The sequence below is a fragment of the Neofelis nebulosa genome, chromosome 10, assembly GCF_028018385.1.
Source record: "Neofelis nebulosa isolate mNeoNeb1 chromosome 10, mNeoNeb1.pri, whole genome shotgun sequence".
NCBI classification, from domain to species: Eukaryota; Metazoa; Chordata; class Mammalia; order Carnivora; family Felidae; genus Neofelis; species Neofelis nebulosa.
This window is the reverse complement of record NC_080791.1, coordinates 3,863,404-3,889,104: the sequence shown is the minus strand read 5'-3', so window position 1 is coordinate 3,889,104 and position 25,701 is coordinate 3,863,404. Positions and strand designations below refer to the sequence as shown.

At 45.5% G+C, this 25,701-nt stretch overlaps 1 protein-coding gene and 1 long non-coding RNA gene across 6 annotated transcripts in view; one reads left to right on the top strand and one right to left on the bottom strand.

Annotated features, from left to right (window-relative positions):
- The window catches only part of LOC131486739 (uncharacterized), a 44,070-nt gene extending 29,034 nt beyond the window's left edge, over positions 1–15,036 (bottom strand). The window contains exons 1-2 of one of the 2 annotated variants that reach the window (XR_009249419.1): positions 14,205–15,036; positions 13,331–13,396 (exon numbers count right to left, since the gene is read on the bottom strand). This is a non-coding gene — a long non-coding RNA (uncharacterized LOC131486739). The remainder of the gene's footprint in view (positions 1–13,330; positions 13,397–14,204) is intronic. The other variant, XR_009249420.1, reaches the window with a different exon arrangement.
- A 201-nt stretch (positions 15,037–15,237) lies between these two features.
- MSANTD4 (Myb/SANT DNA binding domain containing 4 with coiled-coils) lies at positions 15,238–21,854 on the top strand. 4 transcript variants are annotated; one of them, XM_058686624.1, is made up of 4 exons: positions 15,283–15,350; positions 16,099–16,345; positions 18,472–19,086; positions 19,751–21,854. In XM_058686624.1, exons 3-4 carry the CDS (start codon positions 18,625–18,627, stop codon positions 20,276–20,278), a joined length of 990 nt encoding a protein of 329 aa, XP_058542607.1. In that variant the 5' UTR covers positions 15,283–15,350; positions 16,099–16,345; positions 18,472–18,624; the 3' UTR covers positions 20,279–21,854. The 4 variants fall into 4 exon arrangements, with proteins under 4 accessions (XP_058542608.1, XP_058542605.1, XP_058542607.1 ...); XM_058686623.1 differs by having other exon boundaries at positions 15,307–15,392; XM_058686625.1 differs by lacking the exon at positions 16,099–16,345 and having other exon boundaries at positions 15,238–15,350.
- Positions 21,855–25,701: the final 3,847 nt, after the last annotated feature.

The window sequence follows — 25,701 nt, the reverse complement described above, 5'->3', positions numbered from 1 at the left end:
AGCAGCATCCAGATTACTGAACGGCAACAGTGGAACAGGAGCCCGGGTTCGCTTCCCTACTGCTGGGCGACAGGGCACCCCCAAATTCACTGGTGTGCTGCCACCGCTGTATCTGCCCCCCAACCATGCTATGGACCAGGAATGCCGCAGGGCCGGCTCAGCTGGGTGCTTCTGACCCAGAGAGCGTCAGCTGGGCACAGTGTGAGGGTTCGACTGCCAGCATGGTTCCCTGGCCCACACGTTTGCTGTCCCAGCACTTCTTTCCATCCTTCCGTCGCCACCTCGCAGCGTACCCTCCAGCTCTCTAGCACACGGGGCTTCTTGCACAGCAGGCAGTGTCGGGGTGGGCATGTTTCTCGCATGGCAGCTGCCTTGCTGCCCTGCCAGGCAGGCTCCTGTCTGAAACTGGGAGAGCAGCATTCTGCTGGTTTTCTTTTTTTTTTTTTTTTTTTTTTTTTTTTAATATATGAAATTTACTGTCAAATTGGTTTCCATACAACACCCAGTGCTCATCCCAAAAGGTGCCCTCCTCAATACCCATCACCCACCCTGCCCTCCCTCCCACCCCCCATCAACCCTCAGTTTGTTCTCAGTTTTTAACAGTCTCTTATGCTTTGGCTCTCTCCTACTCTAACCTCTTTTTTTTTTTTTTTTTCCCTTCCACTCCCCCATGGGTTTCTGTTACGTTTCTCAGGATCCACATAAGAGTGAAACCATATGGTATCTGTCTTTCTCTGTATGGCTTATTTCACTTAGCATCACACTCTCCAGTTCCATCCACGTTGCTACAAAAGGCCATATTTCATTTTTTCTCATTGCCACGTAGTAATAAAGGATCTGCTGGTTTTCTTGTGGTGGTGGCAATGGTTGTTGTTGGCTTTTTGTTTCTGTTTTTTGTCAAGGCGATCACAAGACCTGCCCAGATTCAGGGAGGAGAAAGCGACTCCTTCTCTTGACTGGGCAGTGGCAAGGTCACACAGGAGAAGAGTGGGGGGTTGGGAGGTGCCTCTGTGGCGTCTTTGGAAAATCTAATCTTCCACAATCTCACACCTCTTTTAATCTGGATCCCGGAATGTCTCCACGACACCCAACTGTTCCAATAGGAACAGTAACAAAGAATCACTAAGTGTGTGATTTTAAACTTGCATATTAAAGTCTGTATTCTACCCATCTGATGAAATGTCTCATATAGCCATGTATTGTAGGGTATCTTGTGCTGTTTTTCCTAAGCATGCTGATTTAATTAGGCCTAGAAAATTGGCCCAACCCACTTTTTTTTAAGAGGAAAAAAAAATGTATTGTTGACAAACTATTAAAGCAGACTGTGATGTGCATCTCAGGCAATCTGCAAAGAGGTTACACACCCAGAGACACTTGCAACACGGGCACCGCTAGAAATCGTCGTGCTGCTCCATCCTGACACCCGCTAGTCTCGTCAGGCCCAGCTTCCTACCTCCGAGCAAACCCCTTGTTTTCCTTGTCAGGCAGACTCTATGGTCCTGTCTGCTCTCCTCACCAACTTTCAGTGCTAGTCCACAATACCCCAACCTACTTTCCTAACAAAGACATGGGACCCCACTCATTCATTAGAATGTGACATGGCCTAAAAACATCCAGACCCCTCACCACCCCTTTCTCTGCTAAGCCAACAATACAAAGAGTCAAAAGTCTCCACGTGTATAATAGCCCACAGAAAAGGTATAAGTGAGGGTAGAGAACTTGGCTGGGTGAGAAAAGAAAATGAACGTCCCCTCGTTAAGACTCAGAAGCTGTAAATGAGTTGTTGGAATGGAAAAGAACAAAAGGCAGCAGAACGAGAGGCAGAGGTTCTTGAGGAAGGGAGCAACAAGATGGGGTTCATCCTCCAGATGGGACTCTTGGAAGCAGTGAAGAGGATGGGCCCAGGCAGGGGGGTGACTCAGGGGGCCAGTCCTTTCCACAGGCAAGAGATGTGGAGAACTAGGACACGGCAGAGATGGAATGGAACCGTTTGGAGAAAACACTGAAGAAACAAACCAGAAAAGACCGACGAGATTTGGGGTTAAGGGAGAAACATGCCATCCGTGTCAGAGCGTACCATGGGACCTTTCTTCTGTGAGCTGTAAGCAGCTCTCTGTTGGTGAGTTATGTCAAGTCAAATGACCTTAGATGTCTGTGCCTCCCTGAGAAAGTTGTCCCTCGTGCTTGTGAAGACTGCCTTGAAATAACAGTTATTAGTTTAGTCAGTGATGCTGCAAAACCATTTTGTTCTCTGCATAAAGCAAAACTCCCATTCAGCTTTACGGCATAATTTAAAATAATGTCCAGAGTGCACATGCATGAATGGCAACAAGTGTAATCAAACGGCCGACACAGGGAACGCCGGGTGATACTCTTCTTGCTAACTGTCCCTGCAGCGCTCTGCTGGCATTTTGGCAATCAACTGCAAAGCCATCGCTAGGTTCCCACATCCGGGTGGAATTTCTTCTTCTTTTCATTATTCTCAAAGTGCTGAGGCTGTGTCTTTGGTTTTTCGTTGTTACTTTGTTTTCTAAGGTACCTTACCAGACTTTTGCTCATTTTTATTTGATGTCACTATTTTCAGGAAAAAAAAGGAAATGGCAAATAATTGTGGGTTAATTGGCCAAATAAGTGTAAAAAGTAAAAAGTGGCTAAAAGTGTTTTTATTTAACGATCTGTTTACTGTGAAAGAGTGGCAACGCTTACGCATAAGTTACGGAACCTGTAAAAACAAAACAGAGTAGAAGTGAACACCTCACTGACCAGCAGCCGTCTAAAGGGGCTACAATGCTGGCAGGACCTTGACTGAGCAAGTTTTAAATAAATTCAAAACAAATTTAGGACTTATACACTCATAAGTCAGTGATCCCGGTCATGAAGTCCATGAGATCAGTTTTTTTGTTGGTTTTATTCACATGGTAGACCCCCAATAAATTTTTGTTGAATAAATATGGTAATTAAAATAAATAATATGCTTCATGCACAGAATAAGGAAAACAACAGTCTTCTTACTGTGCCACGGAGAGATCTCATTTCGAATCTACAACACTGCATCTCACAACTGGAAAGATAGGAAATTCTTAGTGATGCTGGGCAGAGGCAATGCAGACATCCCAGTGTTTGAACTCGCTCTCCTGTACAGACCTCCAGTCGTACTACTTGGAACATCGGACATTAGTTTTCCAGAGAGCTCTTCAAAAACACAGCGTCGCAGCCACATTATTTCTATCTGGCGGGGTAACTCTAATACCTACATTAGATTGTAACAACTGTTGCTCCTGTAAGCGGTGGTAACAGCATACTCCTTAACTTCCGGAAATACACTTTGAAACATGTAGAGATGAACAAAAAATAAAGCTCAAAGTGTTCCAAGAAAAACGATTAATTTGTAATGACCTATGTGATGAATAGGATCACCTCTCAGGAATCAAACTTTGAAATACTTTTCTTTTGTGTCCCCTCAGCCCCTCTTCAGAGCTCCTCATCCACATGGGACAGGCATTTCCTCTCCAATCCACTCGCGGAAACTCCCAGGAAGGGTGACTCTCCACCATCTCTCAAGCTTGGGTCTCCTCCTGTTTGTCCCAGAAGCATTCCAAAGCCAAGGACTGTGATCTGGTTCTTAAGGGTTCAAAGGCTTTAATTTTTCATATGGACAAGGGCTAATTCTGAGTAACCTACCTAGTGAGTTACGAAGGATTAATAAAACTTGATCATAAACCAAAATTAGCACATCAGGAGTTCGCTGAGCATCTTGACGTCACACAACGCTTGGTAACACTGCAAACTTTCTCAGTGTGTACAGGCTATGCACATCATTGGAATGCCCAAAACTGGAGGAAAAATCGTTATTTTACATTAATTTATTTATTTTGAGAGAGACAGAGACAGTACAAGCAGGGGAGGAGCAGAAAGAGAGAGGGAGAGAGAATCCCAAGCAGGCTCTGTACTGTCAGTACAGAGCCACATGCAGGGCTCGAACTCAAGAAACTGGGAGATCATGACCTGAGCCAAAACCAAGGTTTGACGCTCAACTGACTGAGCCACTCCGGTGCCCCAAATTGTTACTATTGAATTGTACGTGTTGGTTTGACCTGGCTACAGCTTTTGACTGCTGTTACCTTAATATTTGTAAAATTTTTACTTTTATTGTTGTTTTTTATCTTTTAATGACGGCTACTTCCTATTTTTACTGTTATTTTGTACACTTTCAATATGACTGTGAAATTCTCTTGCTCACTAGGCAGGATGGGGACAGCTTTAAGGGGTCAGTGAAGGGTTTAAATGGAAGTTAAGTGGGTCCAAGTCAACAGCACCTCAGAACCACCGTTCCTGGAGAGCTCACTTCCTTCGCATAGATGTGGACATTGAATTAGTTTCCTGTGTGTGCTGTAACAACACAAACACAGTGGCTTACAACAACACAGATCTATTCTCCCATGGCTCTGAAGTTCAGAATTCCAAAACCAGAGTCTCTGGGTTAAAATTCATTTCCTTGTTTTTCCAGCTTCTAGACGGTTCCCTGGCTCATGGCTCCCTTCTCCCCTTCCAAGTTAGCAATGGGCAGTCATCTGCTCACACTGAGTCACTCTCATACTCTCCTCCTCCCTCCTTTACTTATAAGGACCATTGTAATTAAATTGGGCCCACCCAGGGAATCTAAAACAATCGCCCCATCTCAAGATCCAAGATCCTTAATGACATGTGGAGAGTCCATTCTGCCATGTAGTAGGGTAACACGTTCACATGTTCTCCTGCCTACTACGGAAATAGAGTTAGCCAGCACATCACTGGTACCTAAGAATATTTTCTGTTGCCAGAACTATTGTTATGGCTGGTGGGGATGAACTCCTGAAATCCTGAAAGGGCAGTTAATTTTGAACAAGTAAAACAAATTTATGAAAGGGACTAGAAAGCACTCAAGAGGTACTATTATTTCCACAATTCAGGCACAGCTGGCATTAGAGGCATTCTTCCTGGTCAACCCGGAAACTTAACTACCATTCAGCACATGGCTTGTATAGAAGAAATCCATCTTGACTTCCCAAGGCCACCTCCTAAATAAACCTACAGATACCAGTCATTTCGTTTCTTTTTCTTTTTCTTTTTTTTAATGTTTATTTTTGAGAGAGACAGAGTATGAGCAGGGGAGGGGCAGAGAGAGAGGGAGACACAGAATTGGAAGAAAGCCCCAGGCTCTGAGCTGTCAGCACAGAACCTGATGTGGGGCTCGAACTCACGAACCTTGAGATCATGACCTGAGCCGAAGTCGGATGCTTAGCGGACTGAGCCACCCAGGCGCCCCAGATACCAGTCATTTCTAAAGCAGATGGTACTGTGAGAGAAGTGACCCATCAGGCCACTGTGCCTATTTACACACTATTCCGAATGATCTGGTAGAGTTTCAGGAAGACTTAAACAAAGGGTACTGTTCGGTGGAAGCTCACTCCATTATAATTTATTCTGTCCTGCTATGAGCCGGGCACCGTGCCAGGAACTGCATTTCCAAAGGTAGAACTGAGCACGGCCCGCTCTCCATACTTCAGTCCAGCAGGAGTCATTGTGGTAAGTCAAGGTCACTAGTAAGTTGTGGGATGGAGAGAGCCTGGGTGAGTTACCATGATGACAATGCTTTGTCAGTGAGGAGAGGGGCTGCTGAAGGGAAAAGGAAGGTAATCAAAGGGGCTGGAATGAATGATTGCCTGCTTGAATGATTTTGCGTGGCAGGCAGCGCCCTCAAGTGCTACTGCTTAAAAGAATAAATAAAAATAAAATAAAAGGGTTTCCATTTCAATGTGGCAGAATTCCCTATTTTCAGAAGTTCAGAAAAAAAAATGGCTTGAAATAGCATGAAATGACCAGACAGACATGCCTGAAACCCCATGCTTCAATCTCCCTGACCACAAATGGGAAGAACACTTATTTGAACAGAAATGAGAATTTCTATCTCCCTTGTAGCCTTTTTGTAGACTTTGCGGACTTCTTATTAAATAATGGACAGTAAAGCAAATTGCTTTCATCTCTTGAAAGGCTTCCTTCTTTCTTAAATGACTTTGAAGTTTTTCTCCCCTTTCTGAGCATTCATACAGATAAGCGTATTTTAAAAACTGACCAGAATGGAACGGTGAACATATCTGGGAAAGCAACTATCACTATGGCAACAATGAATGTGTCTGACATTTAGTCTTTCCATTATTCTCTGTTACTATAGTAATGAAACCTTGTATTCTTGACACCATTTCCAAATTCTATTAAAATAAAGCTCCTCTCGCCTCAGAGAAGGAGGGAGGGCCAGAACTATTAATGCACAAGATGTCTAAGAATGTTTTCCAGCACTGGGACACAGACGATGTGAGACACTTTGCTACGCTTTAATCGAACTGAGAAAAACATGCTTAAAAGGTGGGAAAAGCACAGAGGCAAAAACTCAGTAAGTACAACAAAAGTAAAGTAAATTTTTGTTATTAAAAATCAGGATCTGATTTGGGGCACCTGGTTGGCTCAGTCAATAGAATGTGTGATTCTTTTTTTTTTTTTTTTTTTTTTTTTTAATTTTTTTTTTCAACGTTTTTTATTTTTATTTTTGGGACAGAGAGAGACAGAGCATGAACGGGGGAGGGGCAGAGAGAGAGGGAGACACAGAATCGGAAACAGGCTCCAGGCTCCGAGCCATCAGCCCAGAGCCTGATGCGGGGCTCGAACTCACGGACCGCAAGATCGTGACCTGGCTGAAGTCGGACGCTTAACCGACTGCGCCACCCAGGCGCCCCAGAATGTGTGATTCTTGATCATGGGGTTGTGAATTCAAATTAAGTAATTGGGAGATTACTTAAATAAAATCTTCAAAAAAATCAGCCTTTTATCTTTTTTTTTTTTTAATTTTTTTTTTTTTCAACATTTTTTATTTATTTTTGGGACAGAGAGAGACAGAGCATGAACGGGGGAGGGGCAGAGAGAGAGGGAGGCACAGAATCGGAAACAGGCTCCAGGCTCCGAGCCATTGGCCCAGAGCCTGACGCGGGGCTCGAACTCACGGACCGCGAGATCGTGACCTGGCTGAAGTCGGACGCTTAACCGACTGCGCCACCCAGGCGCCCCCAGCCTTTTATCTTAAACACATAAAAACAGTTTTAATTTACAAGATATTGAAATTTAACATCAAATATTAATGGATAAGGAGAATTTTTGTTTCTTCTTAGAAGAAACACAGAGGAGGATAATGGCAATTAAGGGTCACAAAAATTAGTAAAGCCATTACTTGGGGGTTTTGAGGGGTTTCTGTGTTTAAGAAAATATTATCTGGGGCGCCTGGGGGGCTCAGTTGGTTAAATGTCCGACTTTGGCTCAGGTCATGATCTCGTAGTCCGTAAGTTCGAGCCCCGAGTCAGGCTCCGGGCTGACAGCTTGGGAGTCTGGAGCCTGCTTTGAATTCTGATTTTTTTCTCTCTCTCTCTGCACCTCCCCACTCACACACTCTCTCTCTCTCTCTCTCAAAAATAAACATTTTTTTAAAAAAAGAAAATATCTGATGTATTATTCATCAATGCTGAAACTCTGAATTGGGAACCAGAATATTATTAGGTTATTATTAAATTATTATCTGCAATAGTGGAAACATGCTTCAGCGACACATTTGTAACGAGAGATAAGCAGGGAGGGATTTAGAAGGAAAAGTGGGGGTGGGGGGAAGAGTAGTGAGTGAGAGTGCTGTGTAGGACAAGGGGTAATCAAAGGGAAAGTGAGTGATCATGTAAGAGAGCTAAGGCAGCGTAAGAACCAAAAACAGGAAAAGGTAGACAGATGATCCAGAGACAGAGCCAAAGATCCTGGGAGGGATGTCTTCTATGACCTATAGCTTATGCCACAAGGGTTACTGATACATCATCAGATCTGGAAGTGGCCACTGATTTCTGCAAGCTTTTTCAGCTCTACAGTAATTCAGAAAAAAACTGTTCATTGCTAGGAAACAAAGTATTCATAAGGGTTTGGTGAAGCGTGGGGCTGAAACCAATGGAAGCCATCCTGGCCCCAACACTCCCTTGCTCTGTAACCTGGGGTAAGCCTCCTACCCGTTCTGAGCCTCAGTTTTCTTTTTCATAAAATGATGATACATGGGACACCTGGGTGGGTCAGTCAGTTAGGCATCCGACTTTTGATTTCTGCTAAGGTCATGATCTCAGGGTTGTAGGACTGAGACCCGTGTCAGGCTCTGCACTGAGCATGGAGGCTGCTTGAGATTCTCTCTCTCTCTCCCCTCCTCTGCCCCTTTCCCCAGTCATTCTCTCTCTCTAAAAAAAGAGAATAGAATAGAATAGAATAGAATAGAATAGAATAGAATAGAATAGAATAGAATAGAATAAAAATAAAAATAAAAATAAAAATAAAAATAACATGATACCTCCTAACCTTAGTTTCCCTAATTGTAAGCCCCTTCAAAGAGATAATATGTGCAAGTATTTAACAGGGTCTAGTGCCTAGTAAGCACCCAGCAAGTGTAGCTGTTACATTTTCTAGCTAGGAATTAAGGGAAGGGAAAGGGGTAGAATTTGCAAAAGACACAACACGGGTGTATTTTGTCTTAAGTTTTTTTTTGTCTTTTGTTTCCCAAGTCATTAAGTATTTGAGAAATTAAGTAATTTGATACAGAATAACGTGCTCTCTGGAGTAGCACACAGGGAGGGTGCGGAGAACCTGACCTGGAGCTCCCCATACCTCCCCTGACTGGTGGCGTGGTCTCAGGCGACCAGAGGAGCCACACAGCACTCAGCTGTCTGTTTTGTAAGATGGTGATAAAAGGGTAACATCCTGAGGACAGAAAGGAAGGGCAGAGATTATAAATGAAGCGTAATAATTAACAAACTCCTCTGGATTTATGTCTTTATGAAGTTCGAAATTACTTTGAAACATGATCAATCCCCTGGATCCCCAATATCCATCTTGTTAACCATGGTTTATATCTGTTATTTTCACTTCTTGGCCGTGCAGAGGTAGCATGTGCATTAAAGGGCATTAAGGGAGTGTTTGTTTGGAAATGGGGAGACAAGCTAAAATCTGAGGTGCTCTTTGTTCCTGGCTCTTGTGAAATGCTTTTCTTTTTTTTTTCTGTGCCCCTTCTGACCTTTGTTCTTGCTTGTATAATTGAACCCAAAAAGTCTGGCCAGGAATCACAGCTCCTATCTTTTAAAAAATTTAAATGAGGTGCACCTGGCTGGCTCAGTCTGTAGAGCACGTGACTCGATCTCAGTCAGGGTCATGAGTTCAAGCCCCAAGTTGGGCACAGAGATCACTGAAAATAAGAAAGTAAATGAGCTGAGTAACCGAAAGCAAGTTTTCTAGGCCCACCCGGGATCCCATTTACATTTGTGTTATTGTTATTGCATACTGAGCACAACAACTATTATTCCCCACAGACAAATTATGTGAACAGGAAACATATCAAGAAGGAAGTCTGCCCAGAGACAGCACAGCGGTGGTGTTTGGAAGCCATTCTGTGGAAAGCGGTAAGGAAGTAAGGTCAAAGCAGTGGACGACGTGGCCCAGAGCAGCTTCTGGGCAGCTCCTGACCACTGACAGATGGCCTAAGGCCACTGTTCAGAGGAACTACGTGACTTCGGTCCATTCCACAACCCGAAATCGAAATTCGTTTCGGAGCAAATGGTAAATCCAAGGTACGTGTGAGGTGCTGGGTATATGAGGCACATGACACGACCCTCACCTTTGAGGAGCTTCTAACACAGTCCAAAAACATTAGGAAAAAGAAGGTATTCTGTGGGGGAGTGTTGTTGCCCCCTGACTCCACTAAAATCTTCCCAAATGTTTTGGCCACCTTCAAATCCCCAGGTCACAGGAACAAGCGTTTCGAGGGGGGGGTCACAGGATGGGGTTTGAGTGTAGACTGCCTGGGTTTACACTGTGGGTCTGCTACTGATTAACCGTGCAGGCTTGGAAAGATACCTAACATCACTTATGCTTACTTTCCTCATCTAAACAGTATTAGGGTTGTTATAATAGTTAACTAGATTCATGTATATGAAGTCCTTAGATCAGTGGTTGGCACAGAATAGTATTCGGTACTTATTTTTTTTTCAACGTTTTTTAATTTATTTTTGGGACAGAGAGAGACAGAGCATGAACGGGGGAGGGGCAGAGAGAGAGGGAGACACAGAATCAGAAACAGGCTCCAGGCTCTGAGCTGTCAGCACAGAGCCCGACGCAGGGCTCGAACTCAAGGACCGCGAGATTGTGACCTGGCTGAAGTCAGACGCTTAACCGACTGCGCCACCCAGGCGCCCCAATTCGGTACTTATTTTTGAAGTGAAATGAGCAAAAACGCCTGGCCCGTGGATGAAAAGCCCCCACCTCCAAAACTCTGTGTAATTCTTGCAAAAGGAACTTACAAATGAGTGTGCATGAACTGGGGCAGCCACTGTGGAAAACGGTATGGAGGTTCCTCAAAAAATTAAAAACAGAACTACTCACGACCCAGCAATTGCACTACTAGGTATTTATCCAAGGGATTCAGGTGTGCTGTTTGAAGGGGCACATGCACCCCAACTTTTATAGTAGCGCTATCAACAACAGCCAAAGTATGGAAAGAGCCCAAATGTCTATCGATGGATGAACGATTAAAGATGTGGTGTATATATATACAACGGAGTATTGCTTGGCAATCAAAAAGAAGGAAGTCTTGTCATTTGCAACAATGTGGATGGAACTAGAGTATATTATGCTAAGTGAAATTAGTCAGATAAAGACAAATATCATAGGACTTCACTCAGATACGGAATAACATACAATACAGATGAACATAAGGGAAGAAAAGCCAAAATAATATAAAAACAAGGAGGGGAACAAAACATAAGAGACTCTTAAATACAGAGAGCAAACTGACGGCTGCCAGAGGGGGTGTGGGTGGGGGGATGGTTGGTCTAAATGGGTCAGGGGCTTTAGGGAAGACACTTGTTAGGATGAGCACTGGGTGTTATACATAGGAGATGAATCACTGGATTCGACTCCTGAAATCATTATTGCACTATATGCTAACTAACTTGGATGTAAATTAAAAAATAAAGTAAATAAATAAAAAAATTAAATTAAAAAAAAGAATTTGTGTGCATAAAAAGAACCAAGAGGTTACAAACACTGACAGTCATTTCTCAAAGTGAGAAAACGGTATGATTAATCTTTACTACTAAAATAAAATTTTTGCATGTTTTTCTGTTGACACATTATGCAAAAAGGTCCAGACCAACTTCACTAAACATTCAGTATATATTTGGAATGGGTCAATTTAAAATACAGGCTATTTTGCATGAATAAAGCTCATTCTGCAGGGGACTCAAAGATACAGATGGTCATCCCATGAAACTGTTAAAACTGTCTTCAACAAGAGGTCTGACTGCCAAACAGGAGAGAGAAACCACAAGTATATATACGCCAAAAGCGAATTTTTTTAAACGGGCTCCAAACAGAAAGTCACCAGGGCACACATTCCAACTTGCAAAAATAGATTTGTAGTCGATCTGTTTCTCCCCTGGGAAACTCCATGTCCAGGAGCACAGGGATGAAAACCGTGATTATCTTCTGAAAAAGTGCGTGAATGGTTTCCTACTAAGGACTGGCCCGCATTATTTCATTGGCTACTCCAGGAGAGACCAAACCTCCCACCGGAAACAAAACTGGCAACTCACCCACAGCGGATGCTGGTGGGAATGCTGGGACCCATCTCATCTTGGAAATGAAACTCTGCCATCCCTACCTCTCGCTTTGAGGATTATCATTTTTAAATAGCTCGAGTTCTAACATCTTCTATTTTTTCCAGTTGTAAAGAGAAACAAAATCCACAGGAAAAGAGCTGCAACAATTTCTACAGGAACCGTACTGGCTTTCCGTTCAATGTCAAGTTTTTAGAAACACAAAATTTGCCAGTGAAAAGCTTTCAATGTAACTTTATAAACTGTTATAACTGATAGATGATGAAAACTGCAAGCAATCTGGCGACACCGCAGAGGACAGAACCGAGTAAGTTTTATTTCGTCAGTGTTCAGTTTGAATCACCAAAGGCGTGTTCGCCAGCCTAAATGCCAGGTGCTGTGTTAGGTGCTACCGATACAAGGGGAAGAATAGCAATTCAGGAGAAATCTACATAAGACGACTTATAAGCATAAAACTCATAGGAAAAAGGACAAGTTGATCTGTTCAAAGGTTGTCAGGGAAAAGCTGGTGTTGAAGAACAAGACTATGTCACAGGGACAAGACAGGAGGAAGGACATGTGCAAAGACAAAAGTGGGGAGTGAATGCAGCACAACGCAGTCACTGTTGATATAAAATGTAGGTTAGAACATGTCTGCTGGGCTACATTTATCTTAACTAAACTGCATTTGGAGGAGAGACAGCCCAAATGATCTCCTTCTTTCCCTTTGATTAAACAATAGGCAACAAAACAGAAATCTTTTAGCTAACGATTATATTCTCATTCTGAGACTTTCAATAAGCTGTGGCCAAGCACAGCCTACAACAGCCTTGTCTAACAGAAATGTAATGCAAACCACATGCAGAAGATTCAATTTCCTATTAGCCTCACTTTAAAAAGTAAAAAAAAAAAAAAACAAAAAACAATAACAACAAAAAAACACACAGGCAAAGTTAATTTTAATAATATAGTTTCCTTAACCCAATTATGCAAAATTTTATAATTTCACTTACAATCAATATGACAATTGTCAATGAGACACGGTACATTTTTATACTAAATCTTTGAAATCCTGTGTATGTTTTACTCTTACAGTACATCTCAATTCCGATGCTAATTTTTTTTTATCAGAAATACTCCATTTGTATTTAGATTCCAAAAAATGTACAGTTGAAAAAGTAGATTCACATAACTCAAGTTTTCCAAACGTACCTATAAGTTATCCAATCACTGAATTGACTGAATTCCATTTTTAAAGAAAAATTAAGAACTAAAATTCAGTTATTCAGTTGCCCTAGGCAGATTTCAGGCGCTCTCTGGCTAGTGACTACCACAGCTGGGCGGCTCAGTTCTAGAATAAGTGTGTAAGAACCTGGCATCAGATCTCTAGCCTGAAGTTAATATTAGCAAAAATCAAATCAGTAAACAGACTATCAGGTTCAGAATGGGGTCATGACATTAGGCATTTGGGATGACCCTCCGTCTCTCCCTTGTTGGCCCACTTGCACTCACGCAAGTTAGAGTGGAGAAAAATAACGAGGGTGTCTAGGATAGGTCTTGCACTCAGCCTGAGACAGAGGTTTCATCGCAGGATCGTGAAAGAGTTCCTATGAAAGCAGAAGGTTCTTAGTACTTACGGACACATTCCAGGTGTGATCTCTGCTACTGAAGTAAATATAATGGATTCAACACGTGGACATTCTCTGAAAGGGAAAAGAGAGAAAGCGTCTGGTTATAATTGGGATGGAGTGCTGTCTTACCTTCCCACCGCACCCACCTGAGAAACATCCACCACAAACAAAATCCAAAATTAAAAAATCCAAGTTCTCATATTAAAAAAAAAAAAAAAAACCCACAACACCTGTTTGTTTTAATTAGGCAAAAGTATAGGCAGGCTTCTCACACGAACTCTTTTTTTCAACGTTTTTTTTTTTTTTTTTTTTTTATTTATTTTTGGGACAGAGAGAGACAAAGCATGAACGGGGCAGGGGCAGAGAGAGAGGGAGACACAGAATCGGAAACAGGCTCCAGGCTCCGAGCCATCAGCCCAGAGCCTGACGCGGGGCTCGAACTCACGGACCGCGAGATCGTGACCTGGCTGAAGTCGGACACTTAACCGACTGCGCCACCCAGGCGCCCCAGGCTTCTCACACGAACTCTTAAGTGCAATCTGGAAGATTAAACCCATCATCACATTTCAAAGACCCTATTCCACAAGCACTTCCTATTTTGTGGACTGGAGTTCCTCCAGGAACATCCAGCAAGCATCCACCGTTCATCCGGAATATCCCACCCTTTATTCACCAAATGTCTCTTGAGTGCCTTATATTCTAGGCACTGTGCTGGGCAGAGAAAGTACAACAGTGAATAAGAAAGACCACCCACATGGAACAGGTCAGAAGCACTGACAGATGGAGGGTAGCCCCCTCCCAAGGTGAAGGGTTGGAGTAGGATTTAATAGGATGCCAGGTGGTGCCTTGGACAACACTTAGCCTGACCCTTGTTATTTACCTGAATTACAGATGTAGCTGAGCATCCTTTAACCGGGGAAACCTACATCAGAGAGACAACTCGGAGGGAGAAGCCGGTGAATGGAGAGAAGGGAAGGCTTCCTTTAGAAATAACTCGTGAACCGAGCCGCGAGTCTGGCAGGGAAGACCAGGGAGCGGAAATTACAGGGGGATGCAATGCAACACAATGTCCCAACCACCATCACAGCTAGAAACAGACAACCCGGCTGGGGCGGGGAGGTTGTGCAGGGATATCGATGGAAGACCAAGAAACCCTTGGAAAAGCTCTGCACTACCTGCGAGGACTGAGGCCGCACCCAGCAACTGCACACCCACCGCCCCGGCCACAGTGGGAAGAAGGGACCACATGGCCAGAGCCATCAGTGACTTAAGGACTGAGGGTGGCGGTGCAAGACGCGACTGTCAAGGGCCACAGAGGAGTAGACAGCGAGGGAGGAAAGCACACAGGAAAACTACTAAGATATGGTCAACAGGTCAAATGTTTTTGGAGGCGTCAAGTGACACAAGGACACTAAGTGACAGTCGGGTTGAGCAGTAAGGAAATCACCGGTTTGTGGCAGGGGCGGCCTCAGAGCTCAGAGGTGCGGCCGAGGCGTAGCTGAGCCTCACTCGATAGGGAGGTGAGAGCGGACTAGGACGCAGGTGGGGCCACGCCTAGGCTTCACTTCCCCTCTGCCCTTTTAGCAGGTGAGGGTCAAGGACAGAGGAAGCGTTTGGAGGCGGGGCAGCCAGGGCCCCAATCAGAAGGAAAAGCGCCACGGGCTGATCGCGAGGAACCAATCCGCTTCTAGAATCCACTTGACTGACAGAGCTTCGCGCCAACGCCCGAGCACAGAGCGGGAGGCCACGAATCACAAGAGTGCGGAACCCCAGAGCACTAACCCGGAACCGGTTGGGGACTCGATTCCCATTGTGAGGCCAGACCTGGGGCGGGCCGTCGGCCAGAACGGCAATACCCTCTGGACCAATGGATGAGACGTCTCTCATGAGTGGCAGCCATACCATCCAATGGGTGGAGGCTTGAGGCGGGCGAAGTTGGTGGGCGGGGAATCAGGGAGGCATCTCCCCACCCCCCCGCCCCAGCCCCGTAAGAGGCGATCGGGTGGAGGTGCGGTCGGGGTCGCAGGTGAGCGGTTCTGCCCTGGATGAGCCGGTAGCGCCGCGGACGGTGGGTGCCCTAGAGGCGGGGAGGGTCCCGGCGGCAGGTGGCCGTCCCTGCGCTGCTGGCTTTGGCCCTGGGGGTGCGTCGTAGCGGGACCACGGCGCCGCGAGGACCACGAGTCCGCGCGGGGCGGGTGGAAGGGCTGTATCAGCTCCCGTCCGCGCCCCTCATCGGAGCTCCGACCTCCGCCCAGGCTGCCCATAGGTGCGGTGGCGGGGCCCGGCCACCTCCCCCGGGTGGCCTCCCGGGAGCGCAGCTGTCCCCCGCCCGCCCCGAGTCCTCCTCGCGGCTGTGAGCGGGCGGCCCCCCGAGAGCGCGGCGGGGACGGGGAGACACGTTTACCTGCTCGGAGGATAGGCGGCCCTGAAGTGACCCGCAGGTGTCCACCTATCACAACTTGAGACAAGAGCATCCTCCTGCTTGGCCGGGAAGCGAATTTCCTAGAAGACCGTGTGGGCGCGGGGAGGGGGGGTGGGGGACTTGGGGAAGTTTCTATAGTTTGTGATGCCTTTTTTTTTTTTTTCTTGAGCCACCTAACGAATTTACCAAAAAAAAAAAAAAAAAGTTTGTGCCCACAATTGAGTGCCTGAATGTCCTTCTCACAGCTCTTAATTTTGCCTTCTCGCGCAGTGTTTAGGAACTTCATTAAGTGTTAGTCCTTAAAAAAAAAAAAATGTTTTAATATGCCTTTGGTGGTACATCATTCTCACAGGGATGACGTAAGCGAACTGCTGTACCTCTTTGCAGCCAGTGAGAAGTGACTGTCCGCGAGGACTTAAGGAAGACGGCCATTCTCTGGGTCAGGGCTTGCAAGAGCTGCGAATCTTTGGAGGTTGCAACCACTGAATTGCCTTCTGCAAAGATAGGGAACACAACCAGTATGAAAAGGAGAGTGCTGGACACCTGGAATGGCATCTTTGCACGTTTTAGGAAGCAGTTCTCTATCCGCAGCACCAAGAGTATGTGCCTGGCACGTAGTAGGAGCTCAATAAATATTTGAGTACATTATTGGGTAATGGAAGATAGAAATCCAAGCTATGTTATAGAGGAATCAAAGTGCAAAGGAAACAACAGAGAAAAAAAAAAAAAAACTTCCTGGAAACATAGCTTAGCTTTTAGCCATGCAAAGGTAGTGCCCACATTTCAACTCAGGTGCAAATTTCAGTTGATTTTGGTACTTTATTACATTAATCAGGCGTCATAGGTTTTCACACAATTAAGCTGTAAGCACCTGGAGATCTAAGATACATTTACACAGGAATAATGTTGTGCTAAATCATATTCGTACTCTTACATAGCTTTTATTGCATATATCCCATTATAAAGCTGTGGTATGGTTTATTCATCTAATCTTTTGATGGATATTTGTGTTTTTACCATGCTTTTCCCTTAAAAAATATGATAGCATTTTTTAAAGGGTTGAAGAAGTTATTTAAATGCCCTGAAATATTCTATATCTTTTGCAAACAAAAAGTCCTATCAATACATTGTAAGTATTTAATATGATACAGAATTTGATATTATTTTAGCTGTTCTATTTTTAAAGACATCTAACCTGCTGATTCCATATTAAAAATGTGTCTTTGATAACCTACTCATTATTGATCCATACAGACTATGGTAGCAAAATAGCATTTTTGCTTAAAATTTTCTTTTTCACAGTTTCGTAGAACTTGTGATGTTTTTACGTTTTTCGGCATAGTGAAAGGGTGGGTAGTTTATCTAAAGGCTTCACGTAATTTTACAAACTGCTTCTTGCCTATACTGACTTGGGCTGCCTTTTCCTTTTAAACATATGCTTTGCCCATGGAAGTGTGTCAGCGTGGTAGCTTAGCTTCCTTGAGTTATTGTCTCTCACTTTCTGACCTCTCCCATTCCCTCATCACCTTATTTTAAGTTGTGTTTGTACCTCCTGTTTGTTAGGCACAGTGTTAGGTATTGAAGATAATAGCCTTTGGAGCCAGTGGGCTCCAGACCTTCCTAGATCCTCCTAGATCCTCCTAGATCCTTCTCGATTCTTCTCCCACATCCTCCTCGATCCTTCTCCCAGACCCTCCTAGTGCTGCAGCAGTGGTACAGGAAGGCAAAAAAGCCCAGTTTTCACTGGAGTAATTCTCTGAAGTGTGTGCTGCAACATAGGTACTAAGGAGAAGCATATCCGGGCTGCTTTACTGTGTAGAGCACGTTGTGAAGCACAGTTTGCTTTGCTTCTTTCTTCTAAGTATATTAAAAATACGGAAGACATGTATAAAGATATATGTGTTCTATATATAAGCAAAAATATTCTATAACTTGTAAAAGGTATACACAAGTATATTTAAAAATAAACCTAGTGGGGCACCTGGGTGGCTCAGTCGGTTGGGGGTCCGGTTTCGGCCCGGGTCATGATTTCCCAGTTGGTGGGTTCGAGCCCCCCGTCGGGCTCTGTGCTGACAGCTCAGAGCCTGGAGCCTGCTTTGAATTCTGTGTCTCCTCTCCTCGCTGTCCCGCTCAGGCTCTGTCTCGTCTCTCAATAATAAACGTTAAAAAATCTAAAAAAATAAATAAAATAAACCTAGTTTATAAATATAGTACCTCGTAAGTCACCTCTAGAGGAAAGTGGAGTACTTGACCAGCCCATTTTATAATTTAAATTACATAAGGAATGTTAGGCCAGAGTGCTAATTAAATGTGATCCTTTAACATTACAAGTGTTCTAGAATGTTCACTGAACTGACTTAGGATCTGATGTGCAAACAAGTGTATAATTTTTGTCAGGTATCCATGTCCTAGGCCGAGGGGACCGTGTGTGCAGAGGCTCCAAGCGGGGGAGGGGTGGACAGAACAGGTAATGGGAAGGCCAGTGTGGCTGGAGCAGAAAAGTAACTGGGGGTGGAGGAGAGTGAGCAGGCCAAGAGCGTCAGGCAGTGGTGAGGAGCCCTAGCGGGAGCCCAGGTGAGAACAAGCGGTCAGGGACAGGGGTGACAACCGCAGAGGCAGAGGGTGGGCGGTTTTGAACCGCATTTACAGGGATGTGTGTCCAGCTTCTTGGGTGGAGGTACATTGCAAAGTTGCAAGTGGACTGATTTTCTCCTTCTCTCTTTAGGAATTGTCCAGCCTGCCCGTGCTACTAGATGAACGGAAGACTGATTTAGACAAAGCGCCTCGAAGGGACTGCCCTTGATTTTTGTACTTTGTAGACTTTGTCAGCTTTTCACACCTTCTCTGACCGTGAAAACTCTACACTTAAGCAAGGAAAATGAAGCAGTTGAAAAGGAAGAGAAAAAGCAACTTCAGTGTTCAAGAAACTCAGACCCTTTTGAAAGAAATTACCAAACGCAAAGAAGTCATTTTTTCCAAGCAGCTCAACACGACGATTAATGTGATGAAGCGGATGGCGTGGGAGGAGATCGCACAGTGTGTGAACGCCGTGGGGGAAGGCGAGCAGAGGACAGGGACGGAGGTGAAAAGAAGGTACCTGGACTGGCGGGCGCTTATGAAGAGAAAGAGGATGAAGGCCAACATTAAGCTGGTTGGCTCAGGGTTCCCCCTCCCCACCTCCGATCTAGACGACTCTCTCACCGAAGAGATGGACGACAAGATTGCATTCCGCAACGATCCCAACTTTGACTGGCAGAACGTGGCAGATTTCAGGGATGCAGGTGGATCCTTAACTGAGGTCAAAGTGGAAGAGGAGGAAAGAGACCCCCAGAGTCCCGAAGTAAGTACTGGCCTGGGAATCCTCTTTCTGCTTTCATTGCTTCAGTTCTGATGTGGGAGATTGTGATAGTCCGGGCACAGTTAAGATCCCAGTTTTCAAGCCAACTCACAAGTTTGACCTAACAGTGTCATTCCATTGCTCTTCCGGTCACGAATCTCTCTTTTAACCCACGTATCCTTCTCTTAATTACATACCCGGTTGAACAGCGTGGGTGGGCGAGGGTGCTGGCTCTCCGCGCCATCGAACATCCCTGTATAAGCTTTGACTCCCCCAAATTAACTACTAACAGCCTGCGGTTGACGGGAAGCCTTATCATTAACATAAAGTCAATTAACACATAATCTGTATGTTATGTGTAGCATATATTGTATTCTTAACATGAAGCAAGCTATAGAAAATAGTTAAGAAAGTTGTAAGAGAAGATCCATTTCCAGTCCTGCACCGTACTGAGCGAGAAAACGTACGTGTAAGTGGACCCGCACAGCTCCAGCCCGCGTTGTTGAAGGGTCACCTGTATTAGTGACAACAGGCAAGTCTTGGTAAATATCTTTCAAAACCCCAGTGGTTTTCTGTGCTCGCACGGTGCACAAAGCCTTAAAGCAGTGTTTAGACACATTGCCTGCCGAAGCAGAGATACGTCCTGAAAAGTGCTTTGTCCTTCTAGTTTGAGATCGAGGAGGAGGAGGAGATGCTGTCGGCCGTCATCCCGGACTCCAGGAGGGAGAGCGAACTCCCCGACTTCCCCCACATCGAGGAGTTCTTCACCCTGAACTCCACGCCGTCCCGTTCCGCCTACGACGAGCCCCACGTGCTGGTCAACCTGGAGAAGCAGAAGCTGGAGCTGGAACAGCGGCGCCTGGACCTGGAGGCCGAGCGGCTGCGGCTGGAGCGGGAGCGGCTGCGGCTGGAGCGGGAGCGGCTGCAGCTGGAGCGGGAGCGGCTGAGGCTGCAGGTGGTCAGCTCCGAGAAGCCGCCCTCCTCCGACGGTGAGCTGGGCCAGGGCGAGAAGCCGGGGCCGCAGCCCCAGGACCTGGAAACGGAGAGGCTGAAACTCGAGAGGGAGCGCCTACAGCTTGAGAAGGAGCGGCTGCAGTTTCTGAAATTTGAGTCGGAGAAGCTGCAGATTGAGAAGGAGCGCCTACAGGTGGAGAAGGAGAGGCTTCGGATCCAGAAGGAGGGCCACTTGCACTGACCGAGCTGGCTCCCCGCGTGGCACACGTCTGTGAACTGGAGCTTTCCCTCTGTGTCGGGCCACAGAACACTGGTGGAAGACGAACTGTGTTTTTCCCTGTGGCACGTCGGTGTTTGTGGGAGGACAGAGGTGGGTCCGTGTGGGGACCGTGGGTTCCGGCAGTGCGTCCGGCACACACGGCAGGGCAGGGGCCCACATGCTGCCGTCTCCACTGAGGAAAATCCCACGGTGTCCTGTGTGATCTGTGCACGCAGAGTCTCAGTCATGTCTGTGAAGTTCCAGCTCCCTGCTTCCCCCTGGGGAGGATCTTGACACACACACACCCCCCACCTCCCCACCTCGGAGACGTTTGGCTGGGGTGTCGGGGCCAGAGCGCCCACCTCCTCCTGCTGTGCCCAGGACGGCCCCCCAGAAAGGACTTCTCCAACACAAAACGTCCGTGTTGCCGAGGCTGACGGCCCCTCGCCACGCCTGACTCTGCACCTCTCTGGCTTTGGTTGTAGTTCCAGAATGTTAGAACCGCAGATGCTTACGTGGGTAGTTACTTACATGGCCAAAAACTTTCACTGTGTAGCGTGATTGTGTAGTATAGTGAACATAGGCAGCGATGAGGATGGCAAGTGCTTTATTCTTGTTTCCATCTATAGATGTTTCCATCTATAACCAGAGACTCCCATCACTATAAGGGAACATCAGAGAGTGGCTGAACGGGTCACTCTGAAAAGCCCTTCATTCATCTGGGTGTTGATGTTTTAGAAGCGACATGGTTTAAGCTTAGTTGCCGTTTTCCTTTGAATTTGTGGTCTTAGTTGAGATAGAAAAATCGTCTTTTCAACCATGTACTGAAACTTTAATGTAAGTGAACGGGTGAAGCTAGTAAACGCAGTACCGACATATCCTAATGGTACTAGTAGTCCATGGGCTTGCAATCAACGAGGGTTCTATCTTGAGTACTGGCAGCTATGGGGGAGCGGGGTGGGGGGAGAGTGTGGTCTGTATAGGCTGGTGGCGGTGATGACAGTAGTAGCTGTGTGGGAATGAACTAGGGAAGCCCTTAGCACACACTGTCTGACCTGACCTGTACCATCCTGGAGAGTATTCATGACCGTCCCTGAATCAGAGGCTCAGAGAAGGAACAGGGAGCAAGAGTCTGGTCTCATACCGTGGTGTGTTTTGTCTGCGCCCCTCCTGGAGGAGCAACGTTGCTATCTCTTGTGAGACCAAGGCCTGGCGCAACGTGACTTGCCTTTAGTCCGCTGAAGGTTCTTTTCCTACCAGGTGGCTGATTCTAACGCACACCAACGCTGAGAATCACTGCACGAGACCACTTTGTATTTTCTGAATTCCAGGCTGATACTGTAGCTTTAATACATGTCTTCTGTTGCCAGGTCCTGTCTTGATTCTGTGTTTGTTCCCTGTTAATTTAAGAATGTCTTAAAACCGTATGTGATGTTGGAGTATGGACATAGAAGGAAAAAATATACTTCTGTTTCGTTACCTTGACTTCAAAATAGTGTTATTTTTCTATAGCCGGAATAAATGCTTCTACCGTAGAAATAAAATTTGCCTATGCCAACTGTCTGGAAGTTTATCATTTCCAGTGATCATCAGCGCTGTGAGGTTTGTAAGAATGCAAGAGCGCAGGCCTGGGGCCTAGCCTCCGTTAAGCATCGAGCTGGCCACTTTTCATACATTATTTTATTTGCTCTCCAAAACAACAGTTGAGCTAAGTCACATGATCCCTACCTTCATAAGAAAGGAAATAGTGCTCATCGACTCACCTAAATACCTGACAAATGGTGTAGCAGTACCAACCCAAGATTTCACCCTATGAGCTTCGAGGGGAAGGGTGGAAATTTGCAGGTGTGGCTGTTGAGCAGAGCTCGTGCATGAGCTTTGCCACTGCACACGGTGACAAGTCCCGTGACAGGCCCTGTGACTCGATCTCATGTGTCAAATGTCCACAAGACCTGCCTGCCTGTGTTTCATAAAATGTTAGGTAAACCACAAAATGCTATTTAAATGCAAGGGATATTGGTGTTTATATTTAAAATCAGAAGATTTTCATTTTCTAGAAGCATGAAAATAGCCAATATTATTTTTGGGGTGGAGCCCTCCTAAATTCCTGGAAGGAAGAAACTTAAAAAAAAAAACAAAGGCCGCAGCAGCTTCTTACCTTCCAGGGTGTTGCTGGAAGAGCTTTGGGTTTTTTTCTGTGTTTTGTTTTACTTAATGTTTTTGAGAGCTGGAGCATGAGCAGGGGAGGGACAGGGAGAGAGGGAGACAGAATCTGAAGGAGGCTCCGAGCTGTCAGCACAGAACCCGGCACAGGACTTGAACCCACAAACCACGGGATCATGACCTCAGCTGAAGTCGGACATTCAACCGGCTGAGCCCCCCAGGCGCCCCAAGAGCTTTGGGTTTCTCATCACTCCCCAAGCTGTGGATAGATTGGGTGGGTTCTCTCCAGTAGGAAACATGATGGCTGTGTTCCTAAACTGTGGGCACTTCTGTGTCCTGGCCCAGAGCTAATGTTGCTCTTGATGATTCTGCAAATAAACGGGATGATAGAGGTTTTTCCTTCTTCCCTACTTGTTACACAGCTGCCTTTAAACACCTTCCACTTTATCCCAAGGGTACTGCTAAAATGTTAGCACTTCTGATATGGGCCGAGCTGGGAGAGACTGCTTTAGTAAAAGTATGGCTTCGTGTAACCAAAATGGAATTGGTACTGTCTGTCCACTCTACTTGTTAAAGTACACATTAAAAATTGTGGAGTGCCTGGGCTCAGTCGGTTAAGCGTTTTGACTCTGGATTTCGGCTGGGGTCATGATCTCGTGGTCTGGTGAGTTCAAACCCCACGCTGGGCCCTGTCATGACAGAGCAGAGCCTGCTTGGGATTCTGTCTCCCTCTCTCTCTGCCCCTCCCCTGCTCTCTCCCTATCTTTTTCGAAATAAATAAACATCTTTTTTAAATTGTGTATTTTTTTCTAAATATTTCCAAATGGGTAAAGTTACTGTGTACTAAAGCTATGCTCATCTGTCCTGAAAGGAAGATTATCTGGACTCTTTTAAGACTGGGATAGAAATACCGGGAGCAGGAATGTGCAAAGTTTTAATTAACAGACATTTTTGGGGGGATGCTCAGCATCTATGTCCCCTTCCTGAGTTTACGGAGTTTTTTCTAGAAATCACTGTCTCTCTCATCTCCACAATCCCAGGAGGGTTAACGTAACTTCTCACTCTAGGAATAAAGTATGATGGGCTCAGGCCCATCCATATATTCCATTCTCTTGCTACAGTGGTTGCTTCAGTTCCAGGCACACAAGCCATTCAGAACCAATGTATTCGTTGGGACTTCTGTAAAAGATAAACTTTCACACTTCCTATTGACGTCTTAGCTACTCATCAAGTGGAGATGTCTGGACAGGCATAAAGGCATTTTTGCTGCATTGAGTGGTACATTTGGGAAGTCTCTGTATGGAGCCTATCAGGGGAGGCTGAATAAGAGAGGGTGAATTTGAGTCCTTGATGACATCATCTGAACTGGATCAAACCTCACCTACTATGGGAGGGGATTCTGAAATTTCAGTTTGACAGATCAATGCATTCGTCCCTGTTCTGTGTTTTCTTAGTTTCTGTGATTGGTCTGTTTGGCACCCAGTCATCACAAGGTCAAGGTGATTGTGTGTATCTTGATTATATTAACTAGATCTTGATATATTAACTAGATCTTCTAATCTTCTGTATTCTCGGTGCTCGGGCATTTGCAGCCTCTCTGGGGAGAGACTGCTTCCCCCAGGACTAGCCAATTCTCAGGCCTGGAGCATGTGTTTCGTATGGAAACCAACCAAGGCCGAGTCTATGCCCCCGGACACCCCCTTTATCAAACTTGCACACCCAAAGCCAGTGTTTCCCCTGCCCTAAATCAATCCAGGGCCAGGCACCAGACAGCTAGAGACAGCCCATATGGCTTAGATCCTGCCCTCAGACTTACCTGTCCTCATCTGTTGACCTGACCTACCACATCTTCCCCAGAGAAGCTTCCAGGAAGGCTCTGTCCTCTTCCTTGGGCCTCCAATGAAAACCTGCAGCTCCCCTGTAGCCCTGCCTTGTGTGGCATGGAAACGTAATTAATAAAAACCTTTCACTGGCCTTGGCCTCAGGTCCTCAGTCAGGCATCAATACACTAAATCCTGGCTTTAATATTAGAACACTACCCCCACTATCACCTTTTTTTGGGGGGGGGAGGGGGTTAAGTTGTTTGAGTTTCTGTTACTTAAAACTGAAAGAGTATGGACTTATGTAGCCAAACAAACAAAAAAGTAAGTCACCCTAAGCTTATTGTCATCGGATAAATGTCTACCCCTTTCTTTTTTATTAGATAAACCATCTGTTCTTTTTTACCCTTCTTGTCCCCCTGATTCCATCCCCCCCTACTTCCTCCCTCCCTTCCTTATTTGTGAAGTGCTCCTGAGTGTCTGTATTGGCAGAAATGTTCCCAAACTGTGTCAGACATTTCCTGCCCCCGAGTGGCTTACAGCAAATGCACGTGGAGTAGACAGATGGGAAGTGATGGGACAGGGGAATGGTGTGGGGCCTGAGGAATGGACAGACCACTTTTCCTGAGTCCTGTGCAAGAAGAGCTTCAGAGGAGGAGCAATCCCTCAGGTGAGTCCTGGGTAGATTTTGCGACCAAACTCAGGAACAGAACAGAGAAGAGTTTTCAGGCAAAAGGCCCTGCATGGGAACTTAACTTTGTCAGGCCTGGGTGTGGGCAAGGGCCTCTCTATGGCTAGAGCTGGAGCTCGGGCTGCAGCACTCACCTTAGCGCACAACGTAGTGGGGCTCCAAAAAACTCAGGCGTTCATACATAATATTTTAATGTGGTATTTTTAAAAATAAAAATGAATCCAAAACGCTTGATGTGCAAGATATCAAACTTATTGTTAATCAAGATGACAATTTAAAAATGAACATGTTGGAATTCACAAATGGCACCATGCAAAAGACGTTTCGGCAAACTGAGTTGTAAATTATGGAAGATGCACACTTAGTGAAAAACAATTGTCAAAAATGTCAGTTCTCTCAACTGAAAAGACAAGTGGATTTTCAAAGTATTACTGAGGAGTCTGCTTCCGTGAAAGCCAAGAAAGTAAAAAAGTAATACATTTAGTTTTAGGGGCGCCTGGGTGGGTCCATCAGTTAAGCTTAAGTGTCAAACTTTTGGTTTCGGCTCAGGTCATGATCTCACATTTTTTGGGATCCAGCCCCGTGTCAGGCTCCACAAAGTCAGTGGATTGGGACTGTCTCTCTCTCTCTGACCCTCCACTGCGCGCGCTCTCTCTCTCTCTCTCTGTCAAATAATAAACTTAAAAAATTGAATACATAAATTTTGTTTTCATGTAAATAAAAATTTAAAC

Excerpts from the sequence above, each read along its gene's own strand:
- MSANTD4 (XM_058686625.1), top strand. The coding sequence starts at position 18,625 with ATGAAGCAGTTGAAAAGGAAGAGAAAAAGCAACTTCAGTGTTCAAGAA. Across the intron at positions 19,087-19,750 it reads GAGACCCCCAGAGTCCCGAA|TTTGAGATCGAGGAGGAGGA; the intron begins GTAAGTACTGGC and ends TTGTCCTTCTAG.